The 18,841-nt window shown below is 45.8% G+C and overlaps 1 protein-coding gene and 1 long non-coding RNA gene across 2 annotated transcripts in view; one reads left to right on the top strand and one right to left on the bottom strand.

Annotated features, from left to right (window-relative positions):
* The window catches only part of CIZ1 (CDKN1A interacting zinc finger protein 1), a gene marked incomplete at its 5' end in the record, with an annotated part of 32,466 nt that extends 20,066 nt beyond the window's left edge, over positions 1–12,400 (top strand). The window contains 5 exons of the mRNA XM_079962073.1: positions 1,197–1,310; positions 5,426–5,623; positions 8,730–8,787; positions 10,554–10,675; positions 11,733–12,400. Coding sequence (XP_079818199.1) covers positions 1,197–1,310; positions 5,426–5,623; positions 8,730–8,787; positions 10,554–10,675; positions 11,733–12,002 — 762 coding nt within the window. The 3' untranslated portion in view covers positions 12,003–12,400. The remainder of the gene's footprint in view (positions 1–1,196; positions 1,311–5,425; positions 5,624–8,729; positions 8,788–10,553; positions 10,676–11,732) is intronic.
* A 761-nt stretch (positions 12,401–13,161) lies between these two features.
* LOC307207980 overlaps positions 13,162–18,841 on the bottom strand; it is a 68,374-nt gene continuing 62,694 nt past the window's right edge. The window contains exon 2 of the long non-coding RNA XR_013834915.1: positions 13,162–13,516. This is a non-coding gene — a long non-coding RNA (uncharacterized lncRNA). The remainder of the gene's footprint in view (positions 13,517–18,841) is intronic.

Here is an 18,841-nt window from a genome sequence, read left to right as displayed (position 1 = left end):
GTCTGAGGGACGGTGAACCAGCCCACAGACGAATAAGGTTGCTGACCCTTGCTGTAAATGTTCAAGGAAGGGGTTGAATGCTGATTACCTCAGGGGAGGTGATATTTTGCGCTCTCTTCTTTCACCCTCATTCAAAGGTTCTTTAATTCCTCCATGGACAAAGACAATGGGCTCATGCATAGGGAGTTTTAACAAGTAACAGTAGTGACTGTTTAGTCAACCTGGTGCCCTCAATCTGTCTTTGACTGTAGCACTGCTGATGGAGGATCTTTGCTGATATTATATAGCAGGTTCTTTCTTGGGTTAAAAAGGGAGCAAAAAGCATAGTAACTCCCTCTGAAAAAGGCATATTTGCAGGTTTGTTCTTGCGGTCTCCCCCTCCCCCCGGCAGACGCGGGCAGTAATATTCAAGTTCAACCACTTCCATATCTGCAGTATTTTTAAAATAATCGCTTTTAAAGCTCCATTTGGTTTATTAATTCCACTTACAGATTACTTCCTACGAAGCATCTCAGAGTGATCGACAATAATATCAGCAGTGAAAACATACAGAATAAGTTAATGTATTCAGCAATGCCAATCCAATGCAAATGCTGCCCAAAATAAATAGATTGGGGTAAAAAATACTGGTTGAAAGAGTTTTGAGTTTGGCTCCTGGCTTTCTTCCTGCTTCTCATCCACCAGCCACCAAGGCCTCTTTATCAGCCATAAAAAATAAAAACAACCTTCAATAACTTTGTCAGTTGGCTAACTCCTGAATTGCTAATTCAGTTCTGTTGATTTGGATCTGAACAGAGACTATACTATTGTATCCCACTGCAATTGTTAATTTACTCAGCACTGCTAAGGTGTTCGTGTTATCACAAATTACTGCTGTTATGAACAGTCATTTTGCATACATTTAAGCTGCAATAATTACAAGTTTCACAGACTGTACTGTTGGAATTCTATCGCTGTGTAACCGCAGCCTTTCCGTTTCCCCACTTCACATCCATGTGCATGTAAAGGTGCCCTCTGTGCATCTAATGAGCTGATGCTGTTATTTTAAAAAAAAACTCTTCCTTTATTTATATCCTGCACTTTCTCCCGAAGGAGCCTGATATTTAAGGTGGCATCAAATCAAGTGTGCTTGAAGGCTTCCTGTGAGCAAATGCCACATTATTTCCTACCTCTCCCCCTTTCTTTTCTTATCCTAGCTTGCCAAACGCTCCCTCCGACCCTTTTGCATGGCGTGCAGCCGGCACTTCAAGACCCCGCGCAAGTTTGTGGAGCATATGAAGTCTCCAGAGCATAAGCAGAAGGCCAAAGAGGTAATGGCACCTGTACTTCAGGGAACGTGGTGGCAGTTGGGATGAGCTAGGTAGGACTTTGGCAGCTGGGCAGAGGGCCATGTGTCTGCTACAGAGCTGTGCCTCAAAAACACCAGAGGCCCAGGCAGGCTTTAGGGGAGGATATTAGCTCAGTGGATAAAACACCAGCTTTGGGTGCAGAAGGTTCCAGGTTCAATCCTTGCTAGGTGTCAGGGAACTGACATCGGAGCCAGAAGTGGAGGCAGGGCTCCCAAGCGATGCCGGAGAAGGGCCAAGCAGGGAGAGAGGGAACTCATCGGCTGGGGAAGGAAATCAGCATAACACCAGGGATAAAGGGGGACGGTTGGGGGAATCGGAGAGGGGTCTCCAGGACTCTTCGCTGGAGACCAGCGGGGAGAGCACAGGTCCTCCTCTGCCCACACCCACCCTGCGCAGAAGACTTCCGCGCAGGGAAAGTAGGCGTAGACTTGGTGTCAAAGAGCTTCTGTGCTGGAAGAGGTTTAAGAAACGCCCACTGACGGATTCTGCTAGCGACTGAACAGCCACGAAGTGAAGGGCTGTCCAGTCAGGAAAGGTTTAACCAGGCTACCTAGCCAGGACTGGCGGCAACTTACGCACGAGCAACCCCTTATAACCATTACAGTAGGGCTATGAAATCCTGAAAATGAGAGAACCGCTGTCAGTCAGTGTTGACTACAGTGGTACCTTGGGTTACAGACGCTTCAGGTTACAGACTCCACTAACCCAGAAATAGTACCTCGGGTTAAGAACTTTGCTTCAGGATGAGAACAGAAATCGTGCGGCGGCAGCGTGAGGCCCCATTAGCTAAAGTGATACCTCAGGTTAAGAACAGTGTCAGGTCAAGAATTAAGTTCTTAACCTGAGGTACCACTGTACTGAACTAGATTGACCAGTTATATTGTCTGACTCAATATAAAGCTTCCTATGTTCCCAGAGTTAATTGTCCATCTACTTTAATATTATCTACTGTGAAAGACAGCAGCTGTCTAGGACAGTGGCTCTCAAAGGGCGTGTCGTGTGCCACACTGGTGTGTCAGGAGAAAGATGGCAAGTATGGCAGGAAAATTCAAGGACAATCAAAGAAACATTTCAGTGTTGTATAGTATGAGTTTTTTTATTTGCAGAATATGGGTAGATTTCCTTTCAAAACAAGAGCGACAGCATCAGGTGTGTAGGAATGATTTGTGTTCTTATGCAGCTGCCTCGTTTTATACTTTCTGGATGTCCCGTGATCATATTATAAAGTAGTTATGTTCTATGTTGTAAATCAAGCACTGCTAGCAGTCCCGTCCCACCCAATGTATTTCTTACTAATAAAAATTTTGGAGTGGCACAAACAAATTTTTATTCTTAAAGTGTGAAACTTAAAACCATGGAGAGACCTGGTCTGAACAGAGACATTGGATTCTTACCTCATTTTTAGCCATCTCACCCCTTGCTTTTTCCTGTAAGACCAATTGCAGTCGTTAACAGTCGTCAACAGGTTTACCACACCTATCAGACAATCACCCAATCCCACCACCCTTCTGAGTAATACCCCTCCCCACCCTCTCACTATATATAAAGGTCTGGTGACTTCTGTTTCAGTGTATCTGAAGAAGTGTGCATGCACACGAAAGCTCATACCAAGAACTAACTTAGTTGGTCTCTAAGGTGCTACTGGAAGGAATTTTTGTTTGTTTGTTTCGACCAGAGAAAACAGTTTGAGAAGCACTGCTCTAGGGTCTCTGGCAGGGGAAGGTCTTTCCTGTCACTTTCTACGTGGCCTTTTTTGTAACTGGAGATGCTGGGGATTGAACCTGGGAACTTTTGGAAGAAAAGCAAGTGTCCTAGCACTGAGCTATGGACCCTCCCAGGAGAATATGCCGTCTGTGGGCTTTATGGCCTGTAGGTGCACAAGACTGCAAGGACTTGGTGGGTTCTCTTGCTGGGACCCTGGCCTGTTTACTTTGATTAGATTTTTTACTTGCCCCTTTGTGGTAAGGGTCCCAGAATGGGTTAACAGCAATATAATCTTCTTTGGCCATCACTTGTGGCCGAGTAAGATTGTCTTTCATGAAAACTGTCTTAACAGTGTATCTGTAAATGACTGTGGAGGCCAATTCTGGATCCACACATCCTTCCACAGTGGGGACATACAGTGGTGCCCCGCAAGACGAACGCCTCGCAAGACGGAAAACCCGCTAGACGAAAGGGTTTTCCGTTTTGGAGGTGCTTCGCAAAACGAATTTCCTATGGGCTTGCTTCGCAAGACGAAAATGTCTTGCGAGTTCCTGCGGGTTCCCCCCCCCCTTTTTCTAAGCCACTAAGCCGCTTATCAGCTGATCCGCTAAGCCGCTAATGGGCTTGCTTCGCAAGACGAAAAAACCGCAAGACGAAGAGACTCGCGGAACGGATTCTTTTCGTCTTGCGAGGCACCACTGTACGTTTCTGGGCAGGAGTAGATCACAGTGAAGGTTTGCCAAGCGTGCCTTCCTCTTAGCTTGTTTCTCCATTTCATCCTGAGTTCAAGTGTCTTCAAAGCCCATGACACCTTTGGTAAAGGCTGTTCTCCAATTGGAGCATTCGCAGGCCAGTGTTTCCCAGTTGTCAGTGTTTATACTACATTTAAGCTGTCATTACCTGTCATGGGCCAGGAGTCAGCTTCACCCGCTGAACAGCATCCTGGAAAGGGAGAAGGCAGAGTGACTCCACCTGCAGCTGATTAACCTCCGGTGACACAGAGGAGAAGGCATTGATGAGAACCAGCTGGCTTCAGCCTTCTTAAACAGAGCTCTCAGCAGACAAGAGTTTCCATCTGGACTCTTGGCTTTGTGATCTGAATGGTCTGACTACGTGGATTGCTGCTTCCCCAACCCTTGGAACAGACTTGACTTCGTATTCTGACTCTGCCACGTCTGAGACTTGTCCGTTTGTTTGGCCTCACACTCTGCATGCGGTTGCTGGGCAATGCGACTGACATTACACCAGCTTCTTAGGGTGGTGGAATTACTGAGAGAGTACCCCGCTGCCCTAGGAAATATTAACACACACCCCAGGAAAAAATGTCTACTGTTAGTCTTCCTTGGGCTATTCCAGGAATGGGAAACCTGTGATGTTCTAGGGGTTGCTGGACTCCATGTCCCATCAGCCCCTTCCAGCATGGCCAGTACTCAGGAATAATGGGAACTGTAGTTCAAGAACCGGTGGAAGGCTACAGGCTCCCTATCCCTGGGCTAGACCAAGCTTCTGTCAGTCAAACGGAGCAAGTGGCTTCTGCATGTTAGTTTCACACTTTATAAACGTTGTTTAAGGCTGTTCTGTTTACTTGCCCCTTGGTGGGATCCGTGTGCTAATAATAATAATAATAATAATAATAATAATAATAATAATTTATTATTTATACCCCGCCCATCTGGCTGAGTTTCCCCAGCCACTCTGGGCGGCTTCCAATCAAGTGTTAAAAACAATACAGCATTAAATATTAAAAACTTCCCTAAACAGGGCTGCCTTCAGATGCCTTTTAAAGAGAAGATAGCGGCTTATTTCCTTGACATCTGATGGGAGGGCATTCCGAGAAGGCCCTCTGTCTGGTTCCCTGTAACCTCACTTCTCGCAATGAGGGAACTGCCAGAAGGCCCTCGGCGCTGGATCTCAGCGTCCAGGCTGAACGATGGGGGTGGAGACGCTTCTTCAGGTATACAGGACCGAGGCCGTTTAGGGCTTTAGAGGTCAGCACCAACACTTTGAATTGTGCTTGGAAATGTACTGGGAGCCAATGCAGCTCTCTCAGGACCGGTGTTATGTGGTCTCGGCGGCTGCTCCCAGTCACCAGTCTAGCTGCCGCATTCTGTATTAGTTGTAGTTTCCAGGTCACCTTCAAAGGTAGCCCCACGTAGAGCGCATTGCAGTAGTCCAAGCGGGAGATAACTAGAGCATGCACCACTCTGGCAAGACAGTCCACGGGCAGGTAGGGTCTCAGCCTGCGTACCAGTGTGGAATGCCATTACACTAGGGAATGCAGGAAGTGGGTGCTGGGAGTTGCCCTTTGATCCTAGCTCCCTAAGAGACCTGTCCTTCCTGTCTCTCACCCTCCCTTTGTTGTGTCTGGCCAGGTGAAGTTGGGGGAGAAGGAGCAGGCTGGGCCAGAGGATTCTGAGGAGCTCATAACAGTCGATGCTGTTGGCTGCTTTGAAGATGACGAGGAAGAAGAAGAAGAGGAGGAGGAGGAAGAAGAGGAGCAGCAGCAGGGAAATGCTGGAGAAGAGGGAGCCTCTGGACAGCTGGATAAGGAAGAGTCTCTCATCAAGCAGGTATGTTTTCCAAGGAGGAGTGCAGCAGTGGCTGCATTGGATGTGCCCAACTGGCAACCGAAAAAGGCTCATTTGGTTGCTACACTGACACTGGTTGCATGTCACTCAAAATCATGGTTTTCTGTTCCTTTAGCACAGTGTTTCTCAACCTGTAGGTCCCCAGATGTTGTTGGACTACAACTCCCATCATTCCTAGCCAGCATGACAAGTGGTCAGGGATGATGGGAGTTGTAGTCCAACAACTTCTGGGGACCCACAGCAAACCATAATTCCTAGCTTGGTGTTACATTCAAACTGGGCCATTGTAGATTGCTTCCCACCAAATCAGAATATGAAACCTTGGTGTAGGAATCATGGTTTCTTTTTATTGTAATTTTTGGTATGCTTTAAACATATTTTATATAGGTATATAGTTTTAATTCTATCAATGCTTAATTGTTTTTTATTGGTTTTTCTATGTTTTTAGCAAATCTTTTTTTAAAAAAAAAATCTATAAGCCCTGTTAGGGGAAAAAGGCCAGGGTATAAATAAATATATTATCATAATTGTTTGGAGCACAACAAACCAGCCCCTGAATTTGGATGTAACACTAAACCATGCATTATTGTTTGCTGCTCGTGCTATAAAAAGAGCTAAACAATAAAAGTATCACAAAAATAACAATTATTTAAAACATACAAAAAAAATAAAATAACAATAAGCTAAAAACAAATTAAAACTTGGATCAACTTTCTAAACATCTGGGTTAGGCTTGTCGGTAAACATTCCTTTTTTTTTTTTTAGCAGACATCAAAAAATATAAAGTGAAGGCACCTTCTTGATATCAATAAGCAGGGAGTTCCAAGGTGTGGGTGCAGCCACTCTAAAAGATTGACTTCTTACAAATGCAGAATGGGAATTCCATATGTGGTAAGGTGATATCATAGGTCCTAATTGTAACTGAAAGGCCAGGGTGAAGAGATTAATTTTTTCAGTGGTGACAGAAACCCATCTAGGTTGGCACCAGCTGACCCTATGAGGGAACCACATTCCACAGTCATGGTGCCACTACTGAGAACACCTTCAATCTGGGAATTGTAGCCTAGCAATATCTCGAGAGCACTAGGTTGGCTGGCTCCTTCTGCTTCAAGACATTTAAATTCATCTTGGTCTCCTTGCTGGCGGCTCCTCTCCTCTCCCAGTTTGCTCCTTTAAAGAAGCAGGCTCTCTGTCCCTCTCTCCTCCCCACTCAGCGGCTCTTCTCCCGCTTTGCTGTTTCAAAGCGAGCCACGGAGGAGGGAAGCATTCGCTCCATAACACGCACAGACATTTCCCCCGTACTTTCTAGGAGGAAAAAAATGTGTGTTACGGAGCGAAAACTACGGTAGACAAGGTATCATGAAAGCAGTGCCCTAGAGAACATTATACCCGTCTCTACATTCCTGAACCAATGGGAGGGGGAATGACTCAACATGTGCTGGTGTTTTGTTTTTGTTTTTTTGCATATTTCTTGTATGGTTGTTGTCCAGAATAGTTGGATTTGCAAAAATAACCAAGCAAGTACAGTGGTGCCTCGCAAGACGAAATTAATCCGTTCCGTGAGGCTCTTCGTCTAGCGGTTTTTTCGTCTTGCGAAGCAAGCCCATTGACAGCTTAGCGGATTAGCGCTATTAGCGGTTTAGCGGCTTTTAGCGATCAGCTGTTAAGCGGCTTATCAGCGGATCAGCTGATAAGCGGATTAGCGGCTTAGGAAAAGGGGGGGGAGGGGAAAAACCCCGCAGGAACTCGCAAGACATTTTCGTCTTGCAAAGCAAGCCCATAGGGAAATTCGTTTTGCGAAGCGCCTCTAAAACGGAAAACCCTTTTGTCTAGCGGGTTTTCCGTCTTGCGAGGCGTTCGTCTTGCGGGGCACCACTGTATTAGAAATCACCCCAGAACTGGCCCTACTAAACATATTCCAAGATAATAATGCCCACTCATATCACAAAGAACTCATAACCCACCTACTTTCTGCAGTCAGAAACACTATAACCAGACACTGGAGAGACCCGTCAGGAGTAAGCATGGACCAATGATACCAAATAGTATGGGAAACAGCCCTACTAGAAAAATTAACCAATAAACTGAAACTGACACGGAGACAAATAGAAGAAGACGCCTTCACCCCGGTATGGCTTCCCTTTATCACACACACAGCCCAACAAGACAACAACAAAAATCCACCAACAGCATACAAATCAATATAGCTAACCTGAACCAAAACACTCATCCACCCCACTCACACATGAAAACAAAGACCACCACAGCCAACCACAAATGAACAGCCGCACCCTAAGCCAACCCCAACCTCTCTCACCACCAAAGGAACATAAGTGAACAGCAGAGAACCTGCACAAGCAACGCTGACACCAAACCCTACATATATTAAGTAAAATAGAAACATCGTCACCTTACCCCCACCCCCACCCATCTTCCCCCCTCCCCCCCTTTCCTTCCTAATGTCTCAACAAATGAGACTGATTTGTAAAACTATTACATGGAAAAAATACGAGAGAGAGAGACATTGCACATACTTTTGTAAATCAAGAAAATCTTTAATAAAAATACATTATTTGTTTTAAAAAAGTGTTGCTATGGTAACCCAGTGCACCTGGCACCCTTATCTCAGAACATCCAGACATGAGGAATGTGCTCATTAAGGCATGAGCCCAGGCGCTGTGCGATTTAACCCATTGTTCACATTACACCAACAAGGGAGAGCGAGGCAGGCAGGCAGGTGGAAAGAGAGAAATGGAGGCTGGGATGGATGCCCACAGTTCCAGATGGGATCCTGGTAGCCACTTTTTCAGGAGCTGCCGCTGACTGCCTGTTACAGCATTCATGTAAATGCATGTGTATTGGAACTTTCCTCCTGCTGCGTTGCAGAGTGTCTGGCTAGATGACTCTTGGAGAGGGGGATTTCTTCCAACTCTGGTTCTGTGATTTTGTGGAATGCTCTCGTGACCTCAGCTTTGGTTTGCACAGGAGCTTCTCTTCACCGTGGAATGGATGACCCTCGCTTGGGGTCCCTTCCAACCCCACAATTCTCTTATTCCCATTTCTTGTTTCCATGCATGTTGGGCTGAAGGAAGCAGCACTGGAAGATTCTGGAGGGAGTGAAGAGTACTGTCCAGATACCATCTATGGTAAGGAAACCATCACAATTGCTGCTGGCTTGGGGCTTTTTCGTCTTATTACTTCCTGCTACTACAACCCCTCCACACCATATTTATGCTTTCTAAACTAGTATTTTGCCATTACTTGAAATCTTGTAACTACCCTAGATTTAGAAATTCATTATAAAACAGGGACACTAAAGGCAATAGGCCCATAGATAACCTGTTTTTGCTTTCAGGCCAGGCTCTTACAGTAGCTAATACTGAGGGAAGGATTTCAAAGTAAGATTCCCAATAGTTTTCTTTAAAACGGCAGATATTTAAGCTTTCTTTTTATTGTTATTTCTTCCTCCTCCAATACTGGATATTCTTTAAACCATTATTTTAACATAGCCAATTTTGTTGTGTGATAATAACTGTTTATTCTGGGTGCTGCCATACCGCTGCTGCTTGTGTTTTTTATACAGAGTTTTGGGCAGCTACCCTTAGTGGTTTTTTGTTCCATATGAAATGCTGTATCAATCTCTGCCATTTTGACAGTATTTCAGATGGAATACTAATGGAATGTTTAGGAGTATAAATAAATTCTGGGTAGGACAGTCGTTTTTACAGTAAATACTCTCCCATACCATGAGATAGATAAGGAATTCCAAAATTCCAGTGATTTCTCCCAACTCACAAAACAGCTTTTGGTAATTAATCTTTACTATATATTCTAATTTGTTTGTAACCCATATTCCCAGATATCTAATTCTGTGTTTATTTCTTCACTGTATTTTGGTTATCCATTCATTATCTCTTAAATTTTCATTTGAAATGTTCGGACCAAGCCACTCGTGATTTGTTGTAATTTATTTTATACTGTAACCTGTTATTTCCCTGTAACAAGATAATAACCTTATGACTTCTTTATAAGATTTCACAGGGTGAGGCGAAGGGAGGACCACATCATTTGGATAAAACATTACCTTAGTATTTAAAGAGCCATATTAGATCCCATGAATATGTACATTTTTGCTTATTGCTATAGCCAAAGGTTCAATAGAAATAGCAAAGATCAGAGGGGATAAATGACATCCCTGTCTAGTTCCTCTAGATTAATTGAAGAATTCTGACAACACTCCATTTGCCATTACTTGCGCTTCTGGGTGTTGATACAAAAGTTTGTCTCCCTCCTGCTAGTTTTGTCGGTCATTTCAATGGAGATCATATGTGTGCTCAGGAGGGTTGCAGCAGTAACACCTACTCTTTTTAATTTTAATTGTGTTTTTGCACTTTTCCATTTGTTCCAGTTGCTAGAAAGAGCTGCCTGATTATCAGCTGTGCAACTGGACTACAGTGAGCAGAAAGCGCTATATATATATATATATATGCTTTCCTTATTTAACAAGAGCAACGTTGCCTTTTAAAATATTAAATAAATAAATCCCCCTACCCTTTTTCACATATGCTGTAATGCTTCGACTTAAACAGGGATTACGTTTGGGGGACTACGCCTAAAGCCAAAATCGTGCATAGTCAAAGCACATTGGGTGCAATGCCAGGTGGGATTGCCAAAGTCCTTTTTCTCAGACACCCAACCCCTTTTCTGCCCCTTAATTTTATTTATTTATTATGTTTTTGCCAAGCACATAAAGCTGAATGTGCACAAGTTAAAAATGGATGTAAGTTGTGGGCTTCCTGTATTTATGTATCACACAATGCTTTATGGGGGGGGGGGGAGAGAGCTTTTATTAATTCATTTTGGTTCTGTTCAGTGTGATGTGTGACTTCCCTTCCCCTCCCTCATTTCACAGGCCTGGATTTTCTGGTCCCTGTGGTAGGCTTCCTCTGCCGGCTGTGCCACAAATTCTGCCATAGCGACTCTGCTGCCCAACTTGCCCACTGCAAATCCCTGATGCATTTTGAGAATCTCCAGGTGAGACCCTCTTCTGCCATGTCTGTCTGCTCTGCCCCCCCCTCCCCATGGCTCCTCCTGTGCTTCAACCTTTAGGCTCCAGGCTTCATAATGCCTTCCTATTACGCCCCTGCTCTCTTGCCACTACAAGCCTTTCCTCCAATGCCTGCTCTGTGCTTCTAGATCAGTGTCTGTCCCACTGGCTGACAGTCCTGCTGTGTCTTTCCCAAGAGGAATGGTCCTTCTCTCCATTAAGGATCCTGGCCAACTGCATGTGACCAAATGGTTTATAAGGGGTTGATTCCAGACTAAGTTCTCTATGAGACAAGTTAGTTGTGATTTAAGGTAAAGGTAAAGGGACCCCTGACCATTAGGTCCAGTTGTGACCAACTCTGGGGTTGCGGCGCTCATCTCGCTTTACTGGCCGAGGGAGCCGGCGTACAGCTTCCGGGTCATGTGGCCAGCATGACTAAGCCGCTTCTGGCGAACCAGAGCAGCGCACGGAAACCCCATTTACCTTCCCACTGGAGGGGTACCTATTTATCTACTTGCACTTTGTGCTTTCGAACTGCTAGGTGGGCAGGAGCAGGGACCGAGCAACGGGAGCTCACCCCGTCGCGGGGATTCAAACCGCTGACCTTCTGATCGGCAAGTCCTAGGCTCTGTGGTTTAACCCACAGCGCCACCCGCGTCCCAGTTCTGCAATACCTACTATATAAATTTGGTCTTTCTTGTCACTAAGTCAAAGGGCCCTGAAGGACCCTGATGTCTTGACGCCCCAACCACTGGAAATCTTACTCAGCACCACCTCTCTCCTACACTCCCCCCCCCCCCCAGATTTATCTGAAGCCATGAGGACTAGCATGCATCTTTGGTAAAAAATAAAGCACAGTGCTGGATTGTGTTCCCCTAGGACTGCCTCAGGCACACTGGCTATCAAGGGTAGAGACCCTCTTGAGGGAGGAGTTGCTCCCAGCTGCTGTTGCACAGGTTTGTCCACCACACGTTTGTGGGCAGCACCCTCACACTGGGGGCCAGATTACCAGTAACCTTGAATTCCTTTTATTTTCAATTGCAGCGGTACAAAGCCATGAGACTCCAGCCTGCTACTGCATTTGTGGACAAATCCAATAATCCCCAGCAGGAGCTGAGCGGCCTGCAGACTCCGACTCCTCCTGCTCCTGCTGCTGCTCCTGCTGCTCCTGCTGCTGCCGCCGCCATTGACAAGATGGATTGTAAAACAGAGGCTCCTAGTGTAGGAAAGCAAATCACGGTGTTAATGGAAGCATGTCAGTCTTCAGGAGAAGAGGCTTCCGCTGCAGAGCAGAGTCACAATTTGAATAGATGATGTGTGTGGAGCGCTGCCCATCGTGGAGGAGGTGAAAGGGCCATCTCCCGGCTGCTAGCAATAGCTCCTTGGGGAGGCAGGCCGCTGCTGCTGTAGGGAGGGATCCTGTGAAGGTGGAAGAGTTCCATGGTTGTAGGGAGGGTCTCGGCAGATGCTGGAGCAGGTGCATCTGCGAAAGGCTGAGGCCAGGGAAAGGAAGCGGACGCCCTCTTTTCATCACAGCTGGTTGGCTAGGTAGAGGGCCAGATTAAGCTGCCTATTTGGTGGGGGGGAGCTTAATTCGTTTAATTTTTTTTCTTTTGCTGGAAAAGCCTTATTCCTTTTCTGTCCCCGTCCCCCCCACCATCTTTTCCCCCTTGTCATCTCCTTTTAGAGAAATAAAAGTATGCTGTAGTTTTGTTGCTGTTTTTGTTCTGAAGGATTTAAGGGTGGGGTGAATCCAAGGCTTTGCATGTCTACTCGATAACAGGATTGCTGTGAGCATTTGACTTCGTGGCAATTCTTGAACGCGCTGGACCAGGAAAAGCACTCTGTAGAACAGCCTTTCTCAACCTTGGGGCTCCAGCTGTTGTTGGGTCACAACTCCCACCATCCCTAGTGGGCAGTCCCAGTAGTCAATGATGGTGGGAGTTGTGACCCAACAATAGCTGGAGACCCAAGGTTGAGAAAGACTGGTGTAAAGAATTCCTCCTCCTTAAGCATCCAGCGTATGATCTTCCACCTCAACTTCCTGCTTTTTAATAGAGCCACTAAAATATTTTGCATTTTTTGCAAATACAGTGTGGCGGGGGAAAGCTGGGTATTTGAGGAATATGTGGCCCTCCATTTGTTAATTGGATCCCAACACCCCAGATTATTGGCTGTTCAGACTGGGGCTGATGGGACTCCAGCTCTCAATAGAACCTGGTGTGTCACACGCTCCCTTTCTCCAATCTCAGATGTAACTGACACGTGCATTTTAAGCCTATGTTCATGGAAGCAACTCAGATTGTGAGTTCGAGCCCTACATTGGGCAAAAGATTCTTGCATTGCAGGGGGTTGGACTAGATGACCCTCATGGTCCCCTTCCAACTCTACGGTTCTGTGTAATTTTTTAGCATTACATTGAAATGGGGCTGGATTAGAATAGATCCCACTGAAACAGAACACCCACAGAGACTTTTTCCATAATCACTCTTGATTTATTAAAAGTTGTATCTTTAGAAACGTTGGAGGTTATTCAGAGTAAAATTGGTATTTGAGCTCTTATCGTGAGATTACAATGATAATTAGAAATTTCACAGGCTTAAAACGGTGACACAGAGTTAGAACTTCATAGCAACAAACTGACATCATTCCCAAGTGCAGTGACTGAAGAGTCCAATCCCATTGTGATCCGGAAACATTGCTAATGCCATGGCTCTCCCATCGGTTGTTGGACCTCAACTCCCATCATGCCTGACCTCTGGTCCTGCTCACTGGGAATAATGGGAGTTTTGGTCCAACAATAGCTGGAGACTCAAGTTAGAAAAATACTGGTTAGAAAAAAACTGGAACGTGTCCAGAGGAGGGCAACCAAAATGGTCAAAGGCCTGGAAACGATGCCTTATGAGGAACGGCTAAGGGAGCTGGGCATGTTTAGCCTGGAGAAGAGGAGGTTAAGGGGTGATACGATAGCCATGTTCAAATATATAAAAGGATGTCACATAGAGGAGGGAGAAAGGTTGTTTTCTGCTGCTCCAGAGAAGCGGACACGGAGCAATGGATCCAAACTACAAGAAAGAAGATTCCACCTAAACATTAGGAAGAACTTCCTGACAGTAAGAGCTGTTTGACAGTGGAATTTGCTGCCAAGGAGTGTGGTGGAGCCTCCTTCTTTGGAGGTCTTTAAGCAGAGGCTTGACAACCATATGTCAGGAGTGCTCTGATGGTGTTTCCTGCTTGGCAGGGGGTTGGACTCTATGGCCCTTGTGGTCTCTTCCAACTCCATGATTCTATGATCTACAGGTACTGGCTTCTTTGTAGAGCAAAGATTAGGAATCCCCGGCCCTCCAGTTGTTGCTACACTATAATCCCCATCATTCCTGGCTGGGGCTGGTGGGAGTTAAAGAGTCCAAGAGTAGCTGGAGAGGACTTCAAGTTCCTCATATTTCTTCTCTTGAGCCACAACCAAGAATTACTAGAGAAAAGTGGGCAATGCTTTTACACAAATCACTGAATCAGGAGTGTGCCACCCAAGATTGGGGGAGGGGGCAGTGAAAGACAAACAACAAATGGAGGCCAGATGCAACATACTCCATACTTAATCCACATTTATCTTTTCTTAGAAATAGTAAACCTAACCATTTTGGTAAACAGTGGATTCGTTTAGTACAGCTTCAGAAGATTACAAACATGTCAACACCATGATTCAGCTGAGAAAGACTGGTCCTAAATACTCTTACTGCAGAGTACACCATGTTGCAGAAGGTATCTGTGGGCCATAGCCCAAGTTCTGGAGGACCACCTAGTTCTAGGATTATTGCAAAGAATACCAGGTGTTTTGGGCTGCAGGGGTGCCCATCTCCAAGCAGGAGTGATGACCCAGCAAGGGGAAAACCGTTGTTCCTGGCTCCCCATGCAGTCATGCTGGATGACTAGAGAAAACATCTAAACAGTTTCAGCAAATTTCTGCAGCAACTGGATGGGACTTTATAGCAGGGCTGGGTAGTCATTCACAGCAGCCTTATTGACCACCTTCTGGCCTGTACTACCTGTAGATGTTGGATTCTTCAATGGGGTTCCCAGCTTGGGGGATCTCTCTGGGCTTTCCTGATTGCCTCACTCCCAAGTAGTCTGAGGACCAGCCTGAGCTTGGTGGCAGAGGTTTCTCCTCAGGATTTAGGGGAGGCAGGCTGTAGATCCACAAGGGAAGGACCAGAACGTGGATCCATCTCCTTTTCAGAGCTGCAGAGGTCTGTGGCCATGACTAGCTTGGGTGGACCTTGGTTGAAGTAGCATGTTAGTACTACAAATAAGAAATTTAGGAACAGGATAGATAAAGAGGATCATTTAATTATTGTTTAATTGATAGTTAAGTAGTACAAGGAGTACACAGGTTAATATTAAATAATGGAAATAAAGGACCATGAGCCATGCAGTTAAATTCTAAATTGGATCAGTTGCTTTACCATTGTGATGGGGAACCTGCAGTCTGGCAGATGTTGCTGGACTCCTTTTTTCCTGGGCACACTCCATGCCGGCTGAGGCTAATGGGAGCTGTCCAAAACATCTAGATGGATATCAAATTGGGGAAGGCTTCTATATAGCAAGATTTCATAAAGATAGATAATAAAGGAAAGCATGCTAAATATATACACTGTCTGACAAAAAGATACAAAGCCTAGATGTAAGAACGAAATGGCAGTATGAATAATATATACTGTTGAGTTGAAAATTTAGCTTAGTTTAATTGGACGTGGGTGGCGCTGTGGGTTAAACCACATGGCCTAGGGCTTGCCGATCAGAAGGTCGGTGGTTCGAATCCCCGCTACGGGGTGAGCTCCCGTTGCTCGGTCCCTGCTCCTGCCATCCTAGCAGTTAGAAAGCGTGTCAAAGTGCAAGTAGATAAATAGGTACCGCTCCGGCGGGAAGGTAAACGGCGTTTCCGTGCGCTGCTCTGGTTCGCCAGAAGAGGCTTAGTCAAGCTGGCTACATGACCCGGAAGTTGTATGTCGGCTCCCTCAGCCAATAAAGCGCCACAACCCCAGAGTTGGCCACAACTGGACCTAAAGGTCAGGGGTCCCTTTACCTTTACCTTTTAATGGTCACATTTGCACTATTGCTTAGGGGAAAACATGGAAAAAGTAATCAGTAGGAAACTTAATTTAAAAAGAACAATGACTGAAACCAACCGCAAGACGAAAAACTCGCAAGACGAAAAACTTGCTAGACGAAAGGGTTTTCCGTTTTTCGAGGTGCTTCGCAAGACGAATTTCCCTATGGGCTTGCTTCGCAAGACGAAAACGTCTTGCAAGTTTTAGCCGCTAATAGAGCTAATCCGCTAAGCCACTAATGGCCGTGCTTCGCAAGATGAAAAAACCGCTAGACAAAGAGACTCGGGGAACGAATTATTTTCTTCATGTGAGGCACCACTGTATTACCAAGCTGTGGTGTGTCTTAATTTTAAATCAGTCTGCATATTTAGTGATGTCAAGGGTCAGCAAGCAGCACTGAAAAATGTATAGACGCAACTGATGACGTGTGCGGGCACTAGTAAGAAAAAAGGTCAACCAGAGTCATCTCTACCACTACCCTATAACTGAATTCAGTGGGACTTGCTTTGTGGGACTTAGCTGTGCGCGCACACACACACGCACACACACATATATATATACAGATGAATAAGAGTTGCATGGCCTGTTTTGAATCTGTGTAGGGCAGGGCCTGAGCTCAATGTTGGAACATGTGTATTTTATTCAGAAGGTCCCAGCTCAATCTCTAGGATCTCCAGATATGCCTGGAAAAAAATTCTCTGCCTGAAACCCTGGAGAGCTGTGACACAGTGCAAGGCAACCTCCCATGTTTTGCATTTTGGGAAAAGCACGCATTCTTAATATGTCACATTCCTAAATACGCAAGTGTTGCCACAGGGCATCTCAGTGAGGCTGAGCTCCTGGGCTTGTCTCCAGTGTTAGCTGTTAACTCAGGGTAGACCCACTGAAAGGGATAGCTATGACTTTCCTAGCGACATACATTTCAGTGGGTCTACTCTGAGTAGAACTTACTTGGACACAACCATTAAGTTGTTTGTGTTGGTCTCACCCTGCAAAGCGCAGATCCAGTAGATTCCCTCCCACCCACCGTCTAAATCTGAACAGAGTCTTGCTTTATATTACAATATTTCCTAAAGCCTGTCCACGCCAAGCCAGACTCCTCAATCCTGATCCCTTGTCCAAAATGCAGCAAGATGCGATCTCCCACCCCAGGCCAAAAAATGGTCTTATATTCAATCTTTTGGTTGGAAAAACAACTTGACAGCTCACTTCGTATTCCACGTTAAATGGCAGGGCTCCCATTTGTAACACCACAATTTTTAAATACTTAATAACTGTGTGATGTTCTATTAATATTCTCTGGACCCAACCATCACTTGTGGGCTCGTGGTTGGGTGTTTTGAGTCATGAGGATAAATCACACGGCAGTGACCCTTTTTCATAAAAGGGAACCAAACACTCCTTTTTGCCTCTGGCCAACTTATTTTACGAGGGAAAGGAATGACCCTGCCTATCTCATGACTGATTTTGTTGCTGAACAAGCTATGTTTCCTTTCTTGATCGAAACAAAATAAAATGCAGTCATACCTCGGGTTGCGCGTTTTCGGGATACAGACGCACCGAAACCCAGAAGTACTGGAACGGGTTACTTCCGGGTTTTGGCACTCGAGCAGATATCTTTTGGTATCTGAAGAAGTGTGCATGGACACGAAAGCTCATACCAATAACTAACTTAGTTGGTCTCTAAGGTGCTACTGGAAGGAATTTTTTTATTTTTCTATTTTATTTTATTTATTTTATTTTGTTTCGACTACGGCAGACCAACACAGCTACCTACCCGTAACTATTGCTTTCTTGATAAATGGATGAGATGAGACAAGGAAGGAGCTGCCCTTTACAGCTCAATATCAAGAGCTGTTCTTGCCCACCCCCCCTTAATATAAACATTTGCTTCAAAGTAAAAGGAAAATAGGATTTTAAATCAGAAGCACTGCCCATCGTGGCAAACAAGATACAACTCCACAATGTGCACATCAACATTGTAAACTTTGGCTGCTTTTAAACCTGTTTATTGCCATCCCTTTGGCATAGGAATTATGGGTAATCTGGTATGGGTGCCAGTCACTCACTGTAGTCTATAATGAAATGAAGCAGGTTACAGTGGTGCCTCGCAAGATGAAAAGAATCCGTTCCACGAGTCTCTTCGTCTAGCGGTTTTTTCGTCTTGCGAAGCAACCCTATTAGCGGCTTAGCGGATTAGCGCTATTAGCGACTTAGTGGCTAAGCGGCTTAGAAAAAGCGGGGGGAAAGCGAAAAAAATCGCAAGACTCGCAAGACTCGAAAACGTGTTGCGAAGCAAGCCCATAGGGAAATTCGTCTTGCGAAGCGCCTCGAAAAACGGAAAACCCTTTCGTCTAGCGGGTTTTTCGTCTTGCGAGGCATTCGTCTTGCGGGGCACCACTGTACTGAATTTAGAATTCTGCACTTCCAGCGATTGCTATACCAAAGAACTAATGCCAGGAAATAAGCCTTGCAATGATGAGCATGTTTGCCAACGCAATTGCCATCCTGGAAAGCTCATCAACTACCATTCCCTCCTAATTTAAAGGTGTTCATAAGAGACAGAGTTCTAATAACCAGGGCTGTCTTACTCATTAGGGTTAGTGGTGCCCTGTGCCACGGCGCCCACCCATCAGGGCGTCCAGCAGGGGGAGTCCGGGACCGATCAGAAACAGCTGCAAGGGCATGCTGGGCAGCTCTTCCTACAGCCAGCTATGTTCTCTTGCTTCCTGCTTGGGAGAGAAGGCAGCGACGTGCAGTGGCGTAGCGTGGGTTGTCAGCAGCCGGGGCAAGGCAAGTAATTTGCACCCCCTAATCCGTGGATTTGCGCCCCCTAACCCTAACCCCCAGATGTTGCGCCCGGTGCGGCCGGCCCCCCCTGCACCCCCCACGCTACGCCACTGGCGACGTGCGAAGCTGTGCGGCGGCCTTCTCCCTCCTGCCCGCCCTGTAGCAGTAGCAGGGAGGATGGGGAGGGGCACTGAGAACGTCACCCCCGCATCCCTTCCATTGAGGAAAAAGGTGGAGGAGGGATTCATTCAGATT

This window comes from Podarcis cretensis (genome assembly GCF_951804945.1).
Source record: "Podarcis cretensis genome assembly, chromosome: Z".
Lineage (NCBI taxonomy): Eukaryota > Metazoa > Chordata > Lepidosauria > Squamata > Lacertidae > Podarcis > Podarcis cretensis.
Note: the sequence above shows the minus strand (reverse complement) of the source record. Positions and strands in the feature narration are given on the sequence as shown.